The 15,912-nt window shown below is 49.8% G+C and overlaps 2 protein-coding genes across 3 annotated transcripts in view; one reads left to right on the top strand and one right to left on the bottom strand.

Annotated features, from left to right (window-relative positions):
• The first annotated feature begins 145 nt into the window (after positions 1-145).
• Positions 146-6,745, top strand: nuf2 (UF2 component of NDC80 kinetochore complex). Its single transcript, XM_056606087.1, has 13 exons — positions 146-416; positions 1,167-1,241; positions 1,346-1,422; positions 1,537-1,598; positions 1,718-1,815; positions 2,097-2,170; positions 2,512-2,605; positions 2,725-2,787; positions 3,279-3,416; positions 4,084-4,224; positions 4,515-4,690; positions 5,219-5,354; positions 6,118-6,745. The coding sequence occupies exons 1-13, from the start codon at positions 294-296 to the stop codon at positions 6,223-6,225; spliced, it is 1,365 nt and encodes a 454-aa protein (XP_056462062.1). The 5' UTR covers positions 146-293; the 3' UTR covers positions 6,226-6,745.
• Positions 6,535-15,912, bottom strand: part of efcc1 (EF-hand and coiled-coil domain containing 1) — a 17,061-nt gene continuing 7,683 nt past the window's right edge. The window contains exons 3-8 of one of the 2 annotated variants that reach the window (XM_056606080.1): positions 12,508-12,662; positions 12,227-12,362; positions 10,949-11,126; positions 8,557-8,715; positions 7,725-7,794; positions 6,535-7,443 (exon numbers count right to left, since the gene is read on the bottom strand). In XM_056606080.1, coding sequence (XP_056462055.1) covers positions 7,310-7,443; positions 7,725-7,794; positions 8,557-8,715; positions 10,949-11,126; positions 12,227-12,362; positions 12,508-12,662 — 832 coding nt within the window. In that variant the 3' untranslated portion in view covers positions 6,535-7,309. The remainder of the gene's footprint in view (positions 7,444-7,724; positions 7,795-8,556; positions 8,716-10,948; positions 11,127-12,226; positions 12,363-12,507; positions 12,663-15,912) is intronic. The other variant, XM_056606082.1, reaches the window with a different exon arrangement.

The following is a 15,912-nucleotide window of genomic DNA, read 5'->3' as shown; positions in this document are numbered from 1 at the left end:
TTGTAGGATTATGTATCCACGATTTTAACCAAACTGAAAGAGCACAAAAACGCGAATACCATCGACGGTCTTCCACCTACAGGGGGACGCTAGGCTGTTACTCGCCACCTGACGTTTCCACCACAGAAGAAGACAAGTCAACCAATCAGAACCGTCGATCAACCACAACACGGAAGTCCTTTTTTAGGCGCCAATTTTGTTGTCGTTCAAAATACTCTGCCTGGGTGTCGCCGTCTGACTCGTAGATTCACTCATCTACAGTGGAATTAGTGGATGCTTTTTGAAACGCCGACATGAGTGAAAACACATTCCCCATTTACAAGGTCGATGCCATCGTCTTATTTTTCCGGACCGAGGTGCTCACGGCGCAGGAGGCGAAGCTCTTCACCAAGGCGGACCTGCTGCCCTCTCCCAAGGTACCTATAACCCCTCTGCCAAGGTGCTATACCCCCTAAAGACCCTCTCCCAAGGTACTTTAACCCCTGAACCCCTGAGGTACATGTAACCCATAAACCCTTCTCCAAAGGTACCTATGCCCCTAAACCATTCTCCCAAGGTACCAATACCCCCTTACCTCTCTCCCAAGGTACTATAACCCCAAAAACCCTAACTCAAGGTACTACACCTCCAAAACCCCTATCCCAAGATACTCTACCCCCTAAACCCCTCTCCCAAGGTACTATACCCCTTAACCCTTCTCCCAGGGTGCCTATACCCCCTTAACCCCTCTCCCAAAGTACTATGCCCCCTAAACTACCTCTCCCAAGGTACTATACACCCTAAAGATCCGATGCCCTCTCCTATACCCTCTAAATACCTTCTTTTAGGTCAAACAGTTAACATTTAAAGAATAGTATGCCTCCTCTTAATGCATCCCTCTCTTATACTCTATAAACTACATCCTAGATGAACCAGTTAACATTTAAAGACCAGTTTTGATTCGAGTTGACAATTTATTGTTCAAGTGTGTTATAAATAAACAACCCTAAATTTCTCTGCTGGGATGAATAAAGTATATATTTGTGAACGTACATTGTTGGCAGTGCAGTGAGACACACGCGTGAATATAAATAAAGTGTGTGTGTGAGAGAGAGCATAGTGGTGTTGATCACCACAGTCATCATTTATTGTGTGCTAACACACCTGCTGGTCTCTCCCCCCTCCAGCCCGAGGTGGTCCAGAGGTTGTACATGAGGATACTGCAAGTGTTGTACCGCTTCAGGCCCGAGTGTCACAACATGGTACGTTAGTCTTTCCTGATACAGCACACACGCGTTGAAGAACAGACGTAACCCCCCCCTTGTATTAGTCAATACAACTTTGTATTTTCTGTTCACTAAAACAGGTTCCGCTGATGGAGAATATCCAGAATCCGGCCTATCATGAAGTGACCACATCGATCATGAGGATCTACCTGCTCATGTGAGTTTCTTTGCACTTATTATATATTATTAAGCAATATATATATATATATGAGGCTAACCCTAGAGAAAGATGACGACAGGCAAAAAACATGCGTCTTTGTGTACCCACCAGGCGTCAGGTCGTGGCCATGTGCTTCGTCAAAGAGTTCTCTCTGAATGACCTGCTGGCACCAAGTAAGTTGGTGAGCATCAATGTCCCCATAACTCATCGTGGATGTGTGTGGGTGTCGCGGGATGTGTCTGGATCGTTTGGAGAGCAGGGCTTTACCGTTTCCCTCTCTGTCCTTCACCAGAGGCCAAGAAGACCATGTCGATCCTCAGTGGGATCATGAACTTCATCTACTTCAGGAAGATGAGGATGCAGATATCCCAGGAGCACGTGGCCAGATTTGTGAGTATTTGTCAAACCGCTCCCAGTGTTGGAGTGGTCACAAGCTGGGGCTCTCTCTCTGTCTCTGCCTCTCTTTCTAGCTCTATGCCTTGCCTATCGCTCGCTCTCTCTCTCTGCCTCTATGCCTAGGGCTCCCTTTGTCTCTTCCTCTCTCTCTTTGCCTCTTTTCCTATCGTCTGTTTCTTACTCTGTCTGTCTTTCCCTGCCAGAGCCTATCCTCAGCTGGGATAGGCTTTTTTGATAGCGTGTAAAAAGTGGTGATGGTTTCTTTTTCTCCACAGAGAGTCGACATGGATAGGTTGCAGACTTGTACCCGAGGCATAAAAGAGGCGGAGAAGAAGATCGAAATTCTAACGTAAGTGTCCCAGGTGACCCCAAAAGATGAGCTACTCGTCAGCTCAGTTCAGACGATAGTCAACGTTTGTTCTTCAGACCTCCATCGTGAGGCGAGGCTGAGTGAACGGAGATGGAATTGCTTTATTATAATAATGATGTCATGTCTCTGCGTTCACTGCATGCCCCTTTACAAATAACATCGCCTAAACGACCTAGGATTAAGGTGATGTCGCTTTTGACATGAACTACAAAACATAATTTGTGAGCCGATCCACCGTTTGCTCAGCTGTTGGCTGTGAGTGTTTTGAGCGTGGAGACGAGTGGTCCGGTGGGGGTCATCACAGTGCTTTACTCCACCAGCACCATCCCCCCGGAGATGCAGGCAGAGGACAGGGAGCTGTCGGCCGCCCTCTCGGCGCTCCAGGCCACCAGCACCCAGGAGTACCAGGAAGCGGTGGGAGGACACACAGAATGACACGCACAGGCCGACACGCACGCACACACACACACACACACCCTGACCGCTGTATTCAAACCGCCGCTGAAGAAGGACTTTGTTCTTTGATGCTGCAGAACGTGCTGAACGAAACCGTCGCAGAGTGGAAAACCAAGATAGCCGAGCAGACTCAGAAAGTGGTAGGTAACTTTTCTTTCTTGATTACTTGATTCTCTCTTTGTGAACGGTGATCAGTGCAAACAGTTGTGCTGTGAAAGGGATGTTGTTGTTTCTTTCTTCTGACAAATTAACTTATATATTGTAAGTCCCTTTGGATAAAAGTCTGCTAAATGTAAATATAAAGGTAAACGTAGTCCTGTCGTGGCAAAACCACCATTATTCCCGTTCCATCATTCAACCATGGCACAGACGCATCGCAGTAGCCCATGAAGACACGCCCATCGCCACGCAAGGCGACGCTTAAGATCACATGGCGAGAGGACGCAACGCGTCTCAGGACCACCCCATCAGGGCCTCCCAGCTGATGGGGTCCACGCCCGTCTGCACTGAGACACACGCGTGAATATAAATAAAGTGTGTGTGTGAGAGAGAGCATAGTGGTGTTGATCACCACAGTCATCATTTTTTGTGTGCTAACACTTTATTTATATCCCCCCCCCCCCCCCCCCAGGCCCACACCAAGGTGGAGGTCAGCACCCTGAAGGAGGAAATCATCCGTCTGCGCTCCGGGGTCTTGGAGTCGCCTGAGGACCTGAAGAACCTGATGGAGAAGATGAGGGAGAACCTGCGCGTCATCAAGACCTCCATCGTGAGTCGGGGGGGGGGGGGGGGGGAAAGCTGTAGCCAGGGGGGAGAATATCTCGTATCTATTGGGTTATATTCTGGTATTCAATTATTGTGTATTTATGTCCTTAAAAGTGTGATTGTGTTGTGAGAATGCCTCGTCTTTGGCTGTAGGGAAGCGATTAGGACGTAAGGAAGTGTTTTACAGTGGAACAATAATATCTAACTAAAAAACAAACAAACATGAACACGCCTATTATGTAAGCTTTTTATTATTTGTGTTCTTTTTTATTTAGCTGCACTCTTTTGACAAGCACTTTACATGAAGTGCGTTTAACAATGAAGATGCATCTCAAAGTGCAGGAATCATAAACTCAGAAAAGGGTATAAATTCGTATCAAATATGTGTTTAAAAAGCACCTTCCAAAAATGGAAGTCACAGAGTGCTTCGGTGACAAAGTGTCGGTTCTTTTAAGCCGGTCAATGGGAGTATGTGTCGGCATGGAGATGTGAGGGCACTGACACTGTCTTTGGGCGGGGTCGGCATGGCGATGTGAGGGCAGGGCACTGACGCTGTCTTTGGGCGGGGTCGGCATGGCGATGTGAGGGCACTGACGCTGTCTTTGGGCGGGGGTCAGCATGGCGATGTGAGGGCACTGACGCTGTCTTTGGGCGGGGGTCGTGGGAGACAGAAGGCGGCTGACGTGCGGCTGGTGGAGCTCCAGAACACGGTGCAGGGCCTGGACCAGAGCGGGGGGGAGATCCAGACGATGTACGGCCTGCTGCAGGACCTGCAGAGCGCACTGGGCGTCAGCAAGCAGCTCAACGAGGAGGTACAGTATGGGGGGGGGGCCCCTCTGACCCTCTGGGTCCACAGTCTGCCTGCCTACTAGGTGGACCGTTGGGGCTTTAGTAAGATGCCACAACTATCTTGCAGCAAGAAGACTTTCCGCCTACCTGCGCCCTAATTTTGTGTGTGTGTGTGTGTGTGTGTGTGTGTGTGTGTGTGTGTGTGTGTGTGTGTGTGTGTGTGTGTGTGTGTGTGTGTGTGTGTGTGTGTGTGTGTGTGTGTGTGTGTGTGTGTGTGTGTGTGTGTGTGTGTGTGCACCTTGTGTGTGAGCAGCTGCAGGAGCTGCTTGCGCAGAACGAGAAGCTGAAGAAGCAGCTGAAGAACCTGAGCACGGAGGAGGTGCAGATGAAGAGGGCCGAGGGCATGAAGATGGACAAGGCCTCCAAGCTCTACATCCGCCGGCAGAAGCACAAGGAGAGCAAGGACCTCCACGTTCAGGACGTCCTGGGGTCAGTAGCACACATTAACTACTCCTACTATTGGTCCTACTGCTATTATGTTACTGTTATTTTACTACTTCCACTACTACTACTCCTACTACTACTTAGGGCCGCTCGATTATGGGAAAAATCCTAATCACGATTATTTTGATCAATATTGAAATCACGATTATTCATACGATTGTCTTTGAGCTTGAAGACATTTATTCAGCATGTCTCTCCCAAAAAAAACGTTGGAACTGAGAGCTTTGAAGTTTTGCCTTAAAGAAAATACACAAAATGGTAAAAAATAACATTTTCCAATCTAAAATAATTTAAAGATATATATATCCAGCTGTTCTGCCCTTTCTATAAAAGATAAAAAAAAATCTTTTTTTAATTTATTTTCATATCGAAAAACTTGATTATGTTAATTTTGTGATCGTTTGATGCTAAAATCGAAAGTCGAGGAGATCCGTAGTGGGCAAGGGGTGTTACCCACCTAACCGCAGATACCAACACGGTACCAACAGCCGGTGTGTTTGTCGCCCCCTGCAGGCAGTGCGACCAGGTGCAGCAGAAGCGTGAGGAGAAGGCGGAGCAGATCCAGGAGATCACACGAGACACCATGCGGCTCCGGGCCAAGATGCAGAGCCTGAGGGAAGTCTGCGGCCAGACCACGGCCAAGGCACAGGTACGTCCGTTCGGCCCAGACCCCCGTTCCGGGACCAGACCCTGGTGTGTGTCAGCAGAGCCCAGCCAATGTATCGGTTGACTCGTTTCATCGGCCCATGTCGGCCTGTCAACGATAGATCGGCCGATTTGTGAGAACTCCAGGGTCGGCTTGGTTCAGGAGGTAGTGCTGGTTGACTTGTAACCCAGGGGTTGCTGGTCCGATCCCCAGCTTCTCCTAGCTGAGCGTCGAGCTGTCCCTGAGCAAGAAGCCTCACCCTGATTGCTCCCGACGTGCTGGCTGTCGCCACACCTGGATCACTCCGCCGTGAATGTGTGTATAAACCGTTGCGCGTTGCTTCGAACAAAAGCGTATGCTAAATGCAAATGTAAATAATAGGGATCGACCGATATTTGTGTTTTTTGCGTTCATCGGTATCGGCCGATACCAGTTTATTTTACCAACATGATTTACAGATAGTTCAATAAATGTGCCTTTTTTTTAATTTAGACTTTTAACTTTCGTTAATTGTGGGAGCAAGAGCAGTATCGGCTCCAAATATCGGCTCAAGATAATCGTCAGCCCGTATTGGTCATTGGCTAAGGCTGCCGAAAAATCGGTATCGGCATCGGCCCTTGAAAAAAAAAATCCATATGGGTCGTTCCGTGGTAAATAAGCCCCGGTGCTGACTCTGGGTACGGACGTACATCGCAGGAGTAAACGCAGAGATGGAAGATGGCCTCCATCTCATGCCGTCGATTCCCTTCGCCTTGCCTCTCTCCAGGGGCTGTTCGACATGATCCTGGCCTCCCTGGACAACCTCCACAAGGGGATAGAGAAGCGCTCTGCGGAGGTCAACGTGGAGCTGGAGAACGTGGCGGCGATCTTCTAGACCTCCGCCTGTTGTTTGGTGATGATCTCCCCCCCCCCCCCCCCCCCCCCCCGACAACGCCTTCACCACACCCTCTCTGCTTGGCCTTGTGAATATTTATATGTTTGTGGAACGTTGTTACTCTGCGTTTCTTTGTTCAACTTTCTGTATTGGACTTCTATGTTGCATGTTCTATGCAGTGTTTTCTAATATTATCATCAGCAGTTTCAGTTCTCTGATGTATGTTTGATGTTGTGGAATAAATGTACGTACTCGATGTAAGTAATGTGCAAATTATTATCAACCAATTGGTTTCCTTAGTATAAAGAAGAGAACTCGACAAGCATGAAGAAGACACAAATGCTTTTAATTGTTTTAATTATTGTAAAATATACTGGTTAGCTCGGCCCATTATAAAGCATATTTCGATACACAAAACAAAATATTACATCCATATTTAAGCTTATTCCATTTTCACATGTAAAACCAAATACTATCGGGGCGAATCTCAGCAAATAAAACTATGCTGGAACATGCAAAGTTATTAAAAGTACCTGCAATTTATCGCCCTACAGAGAGTGATAAGCCACAATAAGGACCCTGGGCTAATTCCCTTTTCAGAGCTTCCACACCCGAGTTACATAATGAATTAGTAGAGTATAACATTATCTACAATTACTCAACCATCACTGCTATTATTGTCCATAAGGTCCCTTTATCATAAGAGCATATAAGCTGTGTTTGTATCATGCGCCGTGTCTAAAATCACTTGTTCACTCATTGCCTTAGCACCATAACAGGAACACTATATAGTACCCTCTTTAGGAATGTTGTAAGGGAATAGGAGGACTCGGGATCTATGATGGATCTCTTCATGCATCATGGGCAGTGTTGCATGATTGGGCAGGGAAACACTGATCACATGTAGTGTAATCGTGTGCCATACACTGAACCAGATTTGTGATATTGAACAATACACACTACCTAAAATAGTGCACAAGACAGTGACCGAGCGATTTCAGACACGGCCACGGGCTGTGTATAAAGGATTCTCATCTGCACATAAGTGCTATAGCGCCGATGGGCCAGCAGGGGGCGGCGGTGTTCAGCAGGAGATGACGAGCCCCTCCAGGGACCGCTGGCTGGGCGTGCGCTCCAGGGAGCCGGCTGAGGAGAGGACCTCACAGGCCGCCAGCTCGTGATACAGAGCGTTTAGCACCTCCAGAATGTGGGCCTTCCCTGTTTGGGTTGAACACAGACAGCCGAAGTGTGAGTCACGATAAATAGGCGTCCACCAACACCACAACAACAAAGTTTGTCTTTAATAACATCGTGTTTTTTTTTACAACACTTGGAGTAATATTGTTGAAATGAAAGTGAACCAGAATGAACAAAGTAAATGTTAATTCTGCGACATACGGGTTTACAAGTTTTTGCATTGTTTTTATTGGCGAGAGAGAGAGAGTGTGGGTGTGTGTGCTACGTGACAGTTTATTACGGTCGGGTTAACAGCCACTAACCGTGTTGCGGGTCGCTGCAAGACTCCAGAGTGCTGAGCAAGATCTTACCCAGCGACCGCCGGGACACGTTCTGAGAGAATACAGAATGGAGACAGCTGCGAAATTAGCATAAGAGCAAAATACCCAGAAGAAAAACCCACACCCGACTAAAACCATGTGTTGTACAAGCCCCTAAACCCTCCTCATCACATACAGCTACAATTTGTTCATTTAGCAGACACTTATTTTCCAAAGAGTGATTCATTTACAAATCCTTTTAGAGATATTCGTGCATTCCAAGAGCAGGTAAGGGTTAGTTGTCTTGCTCAAGGATGCCTGCAGGACGAGTGCAGACATTGGAAGTTGAACCCACAACTTTACTGAGAGAAGGTTTTAGAGATGTAGAGGAGGGTGGACAACTTGGGATAAAATAGATCAATGCAGATCAACCAACAGCAGACTATACAGGAGTGGCCTGCTGTATTAGAGTGCTGGGTTCTCTATCTGGGTTTTTTTATTGGACAGTTCTTCCTGACAGAAGCTTTCATGTCCTAGATGGCCAAAGCTCACAGCTCAGGTCAGTTTCAGAAAGTCAAAGGAAGGAACCCAGTAGAGTAAGCGTTTCTTTCTTATGCAGCATCTGGTGCTATCGTCCTTCTTATCAAGTCCAACTTTTCTGATTCGATTCCTTAAGTCGATTTTTGCCATAGAAATGTATCCCACTGAGATGTTCATGTGAAGCACCACCTCGTCCCAGTCGTGTTGTTCCCCTCGCCCCACACGTATCGCTGCGTTGCGCCGGAAGCGCTGTACAAATAAAGCTAGACAGACTGATCCCCGAGGGACGACTGACCAGGTCCCTGAGATGCTGCAGGAGCTGCAGAACGTCCAGAAGCTTCTCCTCCACCAGGGACAGCCGGACGCGCTCTGTCTCCAGCATCTGGAGCTCCACCTGCAGCTGCTCCGTCTCCTCCGCCTTCTGCTGAAGCTCCTGCACCAACGAGTCCTTCATCTGGGAGAGGAGGACAAGTTAGCCCTGGATGTCTTGTAGGTGTCGGACAAATTATCTTCTTCTCGCGATATGATATTCGATACACTGCCGCCAAATGTTGATTTTGTTATTTTGAATTATTTTCAAAGATGAGTTACTGAAATACTCAGTTTGAACCATGGATAAAGAAAGAAATCCAGAACTTTACCATTTCACGGTCATTTTGTACTCATAGACATAGATCGTGATGTGTCGATATAGGATTGACTAACAATATGTAGATTGTTGCAGAATCGCTGTATCGTGATATCATCGTATCGTGGGCCATGTTACGCGAATGGTATTGTATCGGTAGGTACTGTGATTCCCACCCCTAATGTGTTATAGAAACTGGACGCACGGAAAGAGACATCGACTTGTGATCTGGGCCACAGTCCTCAGACAGACTTCATAGCCAATCAGGTTGGTTGCATGTGGCCATAAGGTGGCGGGATTGGCTGGATATGTAAACATGTGGCGTGGGCTTGTCCGAAAGATGTTTGCCGTATCCGGGAAGAGGCAGTTCAGGGCCATTGCATGAAGCCAAGGGTCACCTAGGCTGAGAGAAGGTCAGGAGTTTGTTTGATTACATGAGGTCTACAGCGATTTGCAATTGCAATTTTTGTTCTCCCAACGACACTGACAAGAAGTTTGGAGCTTTTGGACGCAGCAGTATCTGAAAATGTGATACTTCTTCACCGAAGCCACTGTTGCGCTGTGACCGAAGAGTTTACTGCAAGACTGGGACGCTCTCCACCGGAAGTCCAATGCACGCACATTCCAAGCACCTCGTTCATCTTGTCCTGGCATCCAGTTTTGGGGCTAACCATCTGGGACAGGACGACATGTCCTACCGGCAGGGGTTACGACCTCCTCGTAAATGTAAATACATTTAAGGGCCGACATTTGAAAAACGTCCAGAGTCATTTCGTAGTTAACTGTGCTCTCGTGGTAGCCCCTAACGTCAGCCCTGACATCGGCCCAGCATAAACACATCAACCAGAGTGCGTTTCGAGTCTCGACACTAACGGTAACTCGTCGACCGCAGAGCAGCGTCTCAGCCTGCCAGAGGGCCCTCTGGGAACTCCAGCCCCGCCACAGAGCTGATGTCATGCTGGGCTCCGAGGGTCAGCCGGGTTCTGACCTCGCCCGGCCTGCCCCAGAGCACGCCCTCACATGGGGCTCTGTTTGGGTCGAGCCTGGCTCCTCTCCCACCCGTCCCACAACCCTTCTGGGGTAGAGTTGTGGTTGGACGTTGACGCAACGCAATGACCACGCAGTCGTGAACCTGTTTTGGTTCTAAGTCGGGTTTACCTTGGCGGACCAATCTCAGCCCTTTGTGCTGCGTTGTCTCGACGCAAGGATACGGTTTTTGGGAGGGGCACGTCAAGCCCTTGCGCTGGATGCAAGGAGGGTCTGCAAGGACGTATTGTGTCCATAAACCCCCTTGTATTGCGTCAACGTCCAACCATAACGCTACCTTTATGTCTCAGTCCTCCCGTGGAGATCCGTCTTGTTTTCCCTGCGTTGTGAACAACAAACGTCAGCGGTGACAAATGAGCCCCGGGCATGAGGCCCCAGAGGTGGGATCCCCTCAGAGGACGAGGGGAGTGTCTCTGTGGTCACAGCCCGGTGGAGACCCAGCTGCACCCTCACCCACAGGCCCACGCACGTGCACACGCACACACACACACACACATGCACGTGTACACACACACACACGGGGGGGGAGCCCTCCTGGTCGCGGAGCACGACTCCATGGTGTCTGTTCGGCTCTGCGGTTCACTTCTTTGGAGACCACCACTTTCATAACAGCGCTCCCAGACGTCCCCTCTAATCCAGTTTAACACACACACACACACACACACACACACACACACACACACACACACACACACACACACACACACACACACACACACACACACACACACACACACACACACACACACACCCTGCAATAGATCCCATTATTTAGGACTTTGGGTGGGTGGGTTGATGAAACGTTGGACGGTTGTTGTTCATGTTAACTGTACCGTACCTAGGACTCCGTGGCCCAGCCTAACAGCACCTTAACCACCGGGCATTACACCTCCTGACCACCCACAGGTCTGATGCCAGCCTGCGGTCCCGTGCCACACATCATCGCTCTCCCCCCCATCTTTCATCACTGTCCGGTTCCCTGAACACGCGTGTATATTCAATCTGAGCTGACCTGGTCCATGTCCATCTCCGCCCGGCTCTCCCTGAGCTCCAGCTGCTTGTGGAGCCTGGTCACCTTCTGGAGGAGGTCCACCACGGCGCTGCGACTCTCCTCCCCCCGCGAGCTGCCGCCGCCGCCGCCGCCGCCGAACGTGGACATGAGCTTCCTGAAGGCCCGGTCGTCACACCTGCTTCAAAGGGTAAACGGTAAACAGACTGCATTTAAACAGTGCCTGTCCAACCAGTGGCCACTCAAAACGCTTTACAATATTTTCTCACATTCACACATTCACACACCGACGGCGGCGTCAACCATACAAGGCGACAGCCAGCTCGTCGGGAGCAGTTAGGGTGAGGTGTCTTGCTCAGGGACACCTCGGCACTCAGCTAGGAGGAGCTAGGGATCGAACTAGCAACCTTCAGGTTAGCAACTAACCCGCTCTACCTCCAGAGCCACATGCCGCCACACGCGTGGAGGGGTCAGGGGTCAGAGGAGCCGTTTGTAACGTGCACCGAGTGGTGCACGTTACAAACGCTGGATTCAGTCGACAAAGCAGTGCGGACCACATGAAGACTTTCTAGGCTGTTTTTGTGATTAACATTCGAAGCCCGAACAAAGGCATCTATTTGCTTCTCTGTAAATAACTATAAAGCATGAATGAACAAATAGATAAATAAATAAACCACGCAGCTGCTCAAAGGATCTTCTCCATGTGGTTCACTTCTCGATGTCTCTAAACATTGTTTTGCCCTTTCTTCTTATTACCTCTGCATGCAACTAGAAAGCCCAGCGTTGCATGCCAGGATCAGTTTCACCCCCCAGAAGAGAGACTACACACAGATGGTCAGGTTGCTACTTAACTTGGATGGAGAAAACAGTCTGTGTCTGAATCCAAGGTGGTTGTTATGTGGATCTAAGGGTTTCTAAGGTGATTCTAAGCTTGGTGTGAGGTGGTTCTAAAGTGGTTCTTGGCTGGTTGTTATGGGGTTCTGAGCTGGTTGTCATGAGTTCTAAAGTGACTCTCTGCCGGTTCTAATCTGTTTTTCGAGATTGTTCTGAGATGGTTCTTTGCTGGACCCAAGAGGGTTCTAAGCTGGTTCTGAGCTGGTTCTTAGCTTGTTCTAAGCTTGTTCTGAAGTGGTTCTAAACGGTTTCTTCTGAGCTGGTTCTTAGCGTGTTCTAAGCTTGTTCTGAAGTGGTTCTAAACGGGTTTTTCTGAGCTGGATCTGAACTCGTCCTAAGCCTGTTCTGCGCAGGTCCAGGTGTTTGTGTCGAGGCGCTGTACTGTACCTCTCCTCGCAGCACGACAGTCGGCTCAGGATCCTCCGGACCTCGTCCACCTGCCTCTGCTGCTCCCCGGTCCACTTGTCCTCTTCCTCGTCTGAGGCGGCCTGGCCCTCCACCGAGCGGAACATCTGCTCCTCCGCTGGACGTCGCCACGACAACCACCGTCATCATCAGTACCCCCGTCATCATCATCATCATCATCATCCATACCATCACCACTGTCACCATCGTCATCATCATCATCATCATCAGTTCCACAACACTGTTTGTTTTCACAGGCGGACCTTTGTCGGGGTTCAGGTCGTCCCAGCCGGTGGGGGAGCAGCGGTCGTCGTGTTGGGGGTCCGTGTCGGACGGGGGTCCCGCCCGGCTGCCCACCCCCTCCTGCGGGCCCGGGTCAGGGCCGCCGATGGGGAGCTGGAGCTTGGACACCTCTGACCTGCGAACCAGGGGAGGCGTGTTGGGTTTGGGGTGGTGGGCGTTGGGGGTTCTGGGTGGAACTCGTTGTAAGAGGACGTTCTCCTCTCTGTGGGACGGGAGCCCTGCGCCAACAGAGGCCTCCAGCCAGCCAAGAAAAAGGCCTCATAAGTCGTCCCCCTTTTTTTCCTAATCTTTAATTTGGTACAAGTCAATTGCGGAGATCAAAGCGCAAATATCAAGTAACAAGAGAGCGGCGCGCTATAAACCCACATCGACAACCGCCGTGGTATTTTCATTCTTTTTTTTATAAGTCGGTGATACAGTACTTGAAATCTGGGAGGAGTAATTGAAGCCAGACGCGGCATCTTTTACGCATTTTTACTGTAAAGTGGGTCAATGCTAGCCGGGCGCCCGTTTTTGCGAGATGTGTGGTAAAACGGAGCTGAGAGTTACATTGGGTTTGAAAATGGAAAGAGATCCAAGTGTACTCAATTCTCATGTTCCTTCAGCCTGCAGGACACACAGAACATTTGATCCTGTTCGTGTTTATCCTGAGTATCCGAAAACCCTATCACACTATTGAGAGAGGACTTAGTTTTGTAGCGGGAACGCAATCATCTCCTAATGGTTTGAATTCTCCAGCTTTCCTGCGCGGCCCATGCACTCGTGTGTTGGGGGAAATCCGGGCAGGGAGCTTTCTTAAATCACACACTAAAGTGTTTCCAGATGAGCATGTCTCGCTGCGAGAGAAAGCGAGAGAAAAAAAACAAAAATATTCAACAGCTTGCTTCTCTTAGAAGAAAAGAAAAAAAAAATGAAGAAAAGGTAAAAAAAAAAAAAGATCTACAGTCCCGCGGTACTGGAGCACTCTTCGACTGTGGCGCTGCTGGCGGTGTAGTGGGACAGGGGCGCTGCGTGGTCGATGACATTCTATCGGACATGCTATACATCTGCGCTCCATAGAGCTCCTTTGTGCTGTAAGCCGTGAAGAAAGGGGTGACTTCAGCGCGGAAGGTCGGGGAACCGTAGAAGAGGCGGGGTGGGAGGGGAGGGGCAATCAATCAGTTAGTGTATGGAGACGTGTTTAAGTTATAGGGTGGAGGAGGGGACGCCGTGCATGAAGCCCGCCAGCTGTAGTCGGAGCATGGGAGACGCCGCAAGCTGCGACGGTGGACATGCATGCATGCACGCCTGCATGCTCCGACCATGCCTGCACACACGCACGCACACGCACACGCACACGCACACAGGGACTAGACGCTGCTGTGGTTGCCGTGGACACAGCGGCCTGGGCCGGTGAACGCGCGGCGCACTGGCCGTTGTGAATGCGGACCCCAGCGTGACTAATGACACGTTGACTGGGAGGGCTGGGTGTGTGTGTGTGTGTGTGTGTGTGTGTGTGTGTGTGTGTGTGTGTGTGTGTGTGTGTGTGTGTGAGTGAATGTTTACATTCAGTCAGTTAGCTCGTAGCCAGAGAGACTGGCAGACATGGGTGAGCACAAGGAAAGCAAACAAGCCAGGAAGGTCCTGCACGACCTAGTGTCTAGGAGAGAGGGAGGGTCAGGGGGCGGAGGCGTGGTATAGCAATCAGGAACAGGAGTGAATAGGATTCAACGGAGATGGTGTGTCTCAAACAAGTGTGTACAAAAGAAAACAGAAACGATCCCACAAGTCTGTTTGTGGGACGATCCTAACAACAGCGGAGCAGGACTCTGTGTATGACTTCAATATAGGGATAGAGTAGGACACACACACACACACACACACACACACACACACACACACACACACACACACACACACACACACACACACACACACACACACACACACACACACACACACACACACACACACACACACACACACACAAAAATACCCAACTTGGCTCCTATACAGACATGGTGACCTAATCATCTCTCGGTCTCTAGTCGGCCTAGACTAGAGACACCCATAGGGTGCTTCCTGCAGCTAGTGAAGTGATGTTATACTCCCTCCCCCACCCCCATCTCTTTATAGAAAGTAAAAGAGGGCTGAGTTCAACACATACTGCAGCTTTAATGAGGGTGGTCTCTGCTAAGGTTTCACAGCGGTCTTACATCCTGCGCTATAACTAGAGCGCTGACCATGAGAAGTCCTCCCTCAGCGGGCAGAGCGAGCGCGTGGACCTCCGAACGTCCTCCAGACATCCCGGTGGTTTCCACTGCGGACCAGAGCAGACATAACACAACGATCCCAGGCAGCGAGAGACAGTGCCAACGCACCGCAGGGGGAAAACCAACGACAATGATGATTGTAGACCGCCGGCAACAGCCCTCGTTTATTCAGTGCTGAGTCAAACAAGACATGACAAATAATAATGTCCATAATGCAAAATATACACATATTATTGACTCCAGCCTGAGAGGGCTTGACAAGGCAAAGGGCTGTGCGGTTTTCGATTTTCAACAGAAAAAAAACCCGAGTCACTTAGGATGAAGACCTAACTTTATACGTCGGAGCGAATCGTTTTCAACGCCGCGTTTATCGCCGAGCTCCGTCACCACGAACTGGTCGCCATATGGGCTCCTCTGAATCCCATAGGGAACATTCTCGTCGTGGGCCTCTAAGCCATTATGCAATCAATGGTCACATTTCGGGCGTTTGCCAGGATTGGTTCCCGAACCGCGCCGCTCTGCCGTGCCCTTGATGTGTTTAAGGTTGAGACGTGGTGAGATGCAATTGCGGTGATTCAAAGCCCCCCCCCCCCCCCCAAGGACGTAAAGTTGAACACAGACTAGAGGGAACCAGGACAGGACATATATAATCCCCACGGACGCCCTCTTGTTCCCAGCAGAATGGTCCTCTCTGGTTGCGTTCTTGTTTCAGCCTAATGGGGAGGTGGGAGATGGGGGGGTTTCAGCTGCTTGTGGTTAGAAGCCAAGACATCCCGGATACTTCCTGTGTTTATCACTGTACGGGGCCCGAGCGCGGACCCAACATCCTCCCATCTCTCGCTCTCTCTCACGGGCCCCGCTTCCTCTGTAGGGTGTCATCAGTCAATGAGGTTATGCGAGTGTGTTTATGTGTGTGTGTGTGTGTGTGTGTGTGTGTGTGTGTGTGTGTGTGTGTGTGTGTGTGTGTGTTCATGTGCGTGCCCGAGTGTGGGTGTGTGTGTGCTCGTGTTTGTGTGTGCTTGTGTGTGCGCTTGTGTGGGTGGTAATGTGTTTGTGTGTGAGCGCTCATGTGTGAGTGGGCGAGTATGCGAGTGTGCTCATGTGCACGTGCGT

Source organism: Gadus chalcogrammus, chromosome 13 (genome assembly GCF_026213295.1).
Source record: "Gadus chalcogrammus isolate NIFS_2021 chromosome 13, NIFS_Gcha_1.0, whole genome shotgun sequence".
NCBI classification, from domain to species: Eukaryota; Metazoa; Chordata; class Actinopteri; order Gadiformes; family Gadidae; genus Gadus; species Gadus chalcogrammus.
The sequence above is the reverse complement of the archived record's forward strand: the minus strand, read 5'-3'. Positions and strand labels throughout refer to the sequence as shown.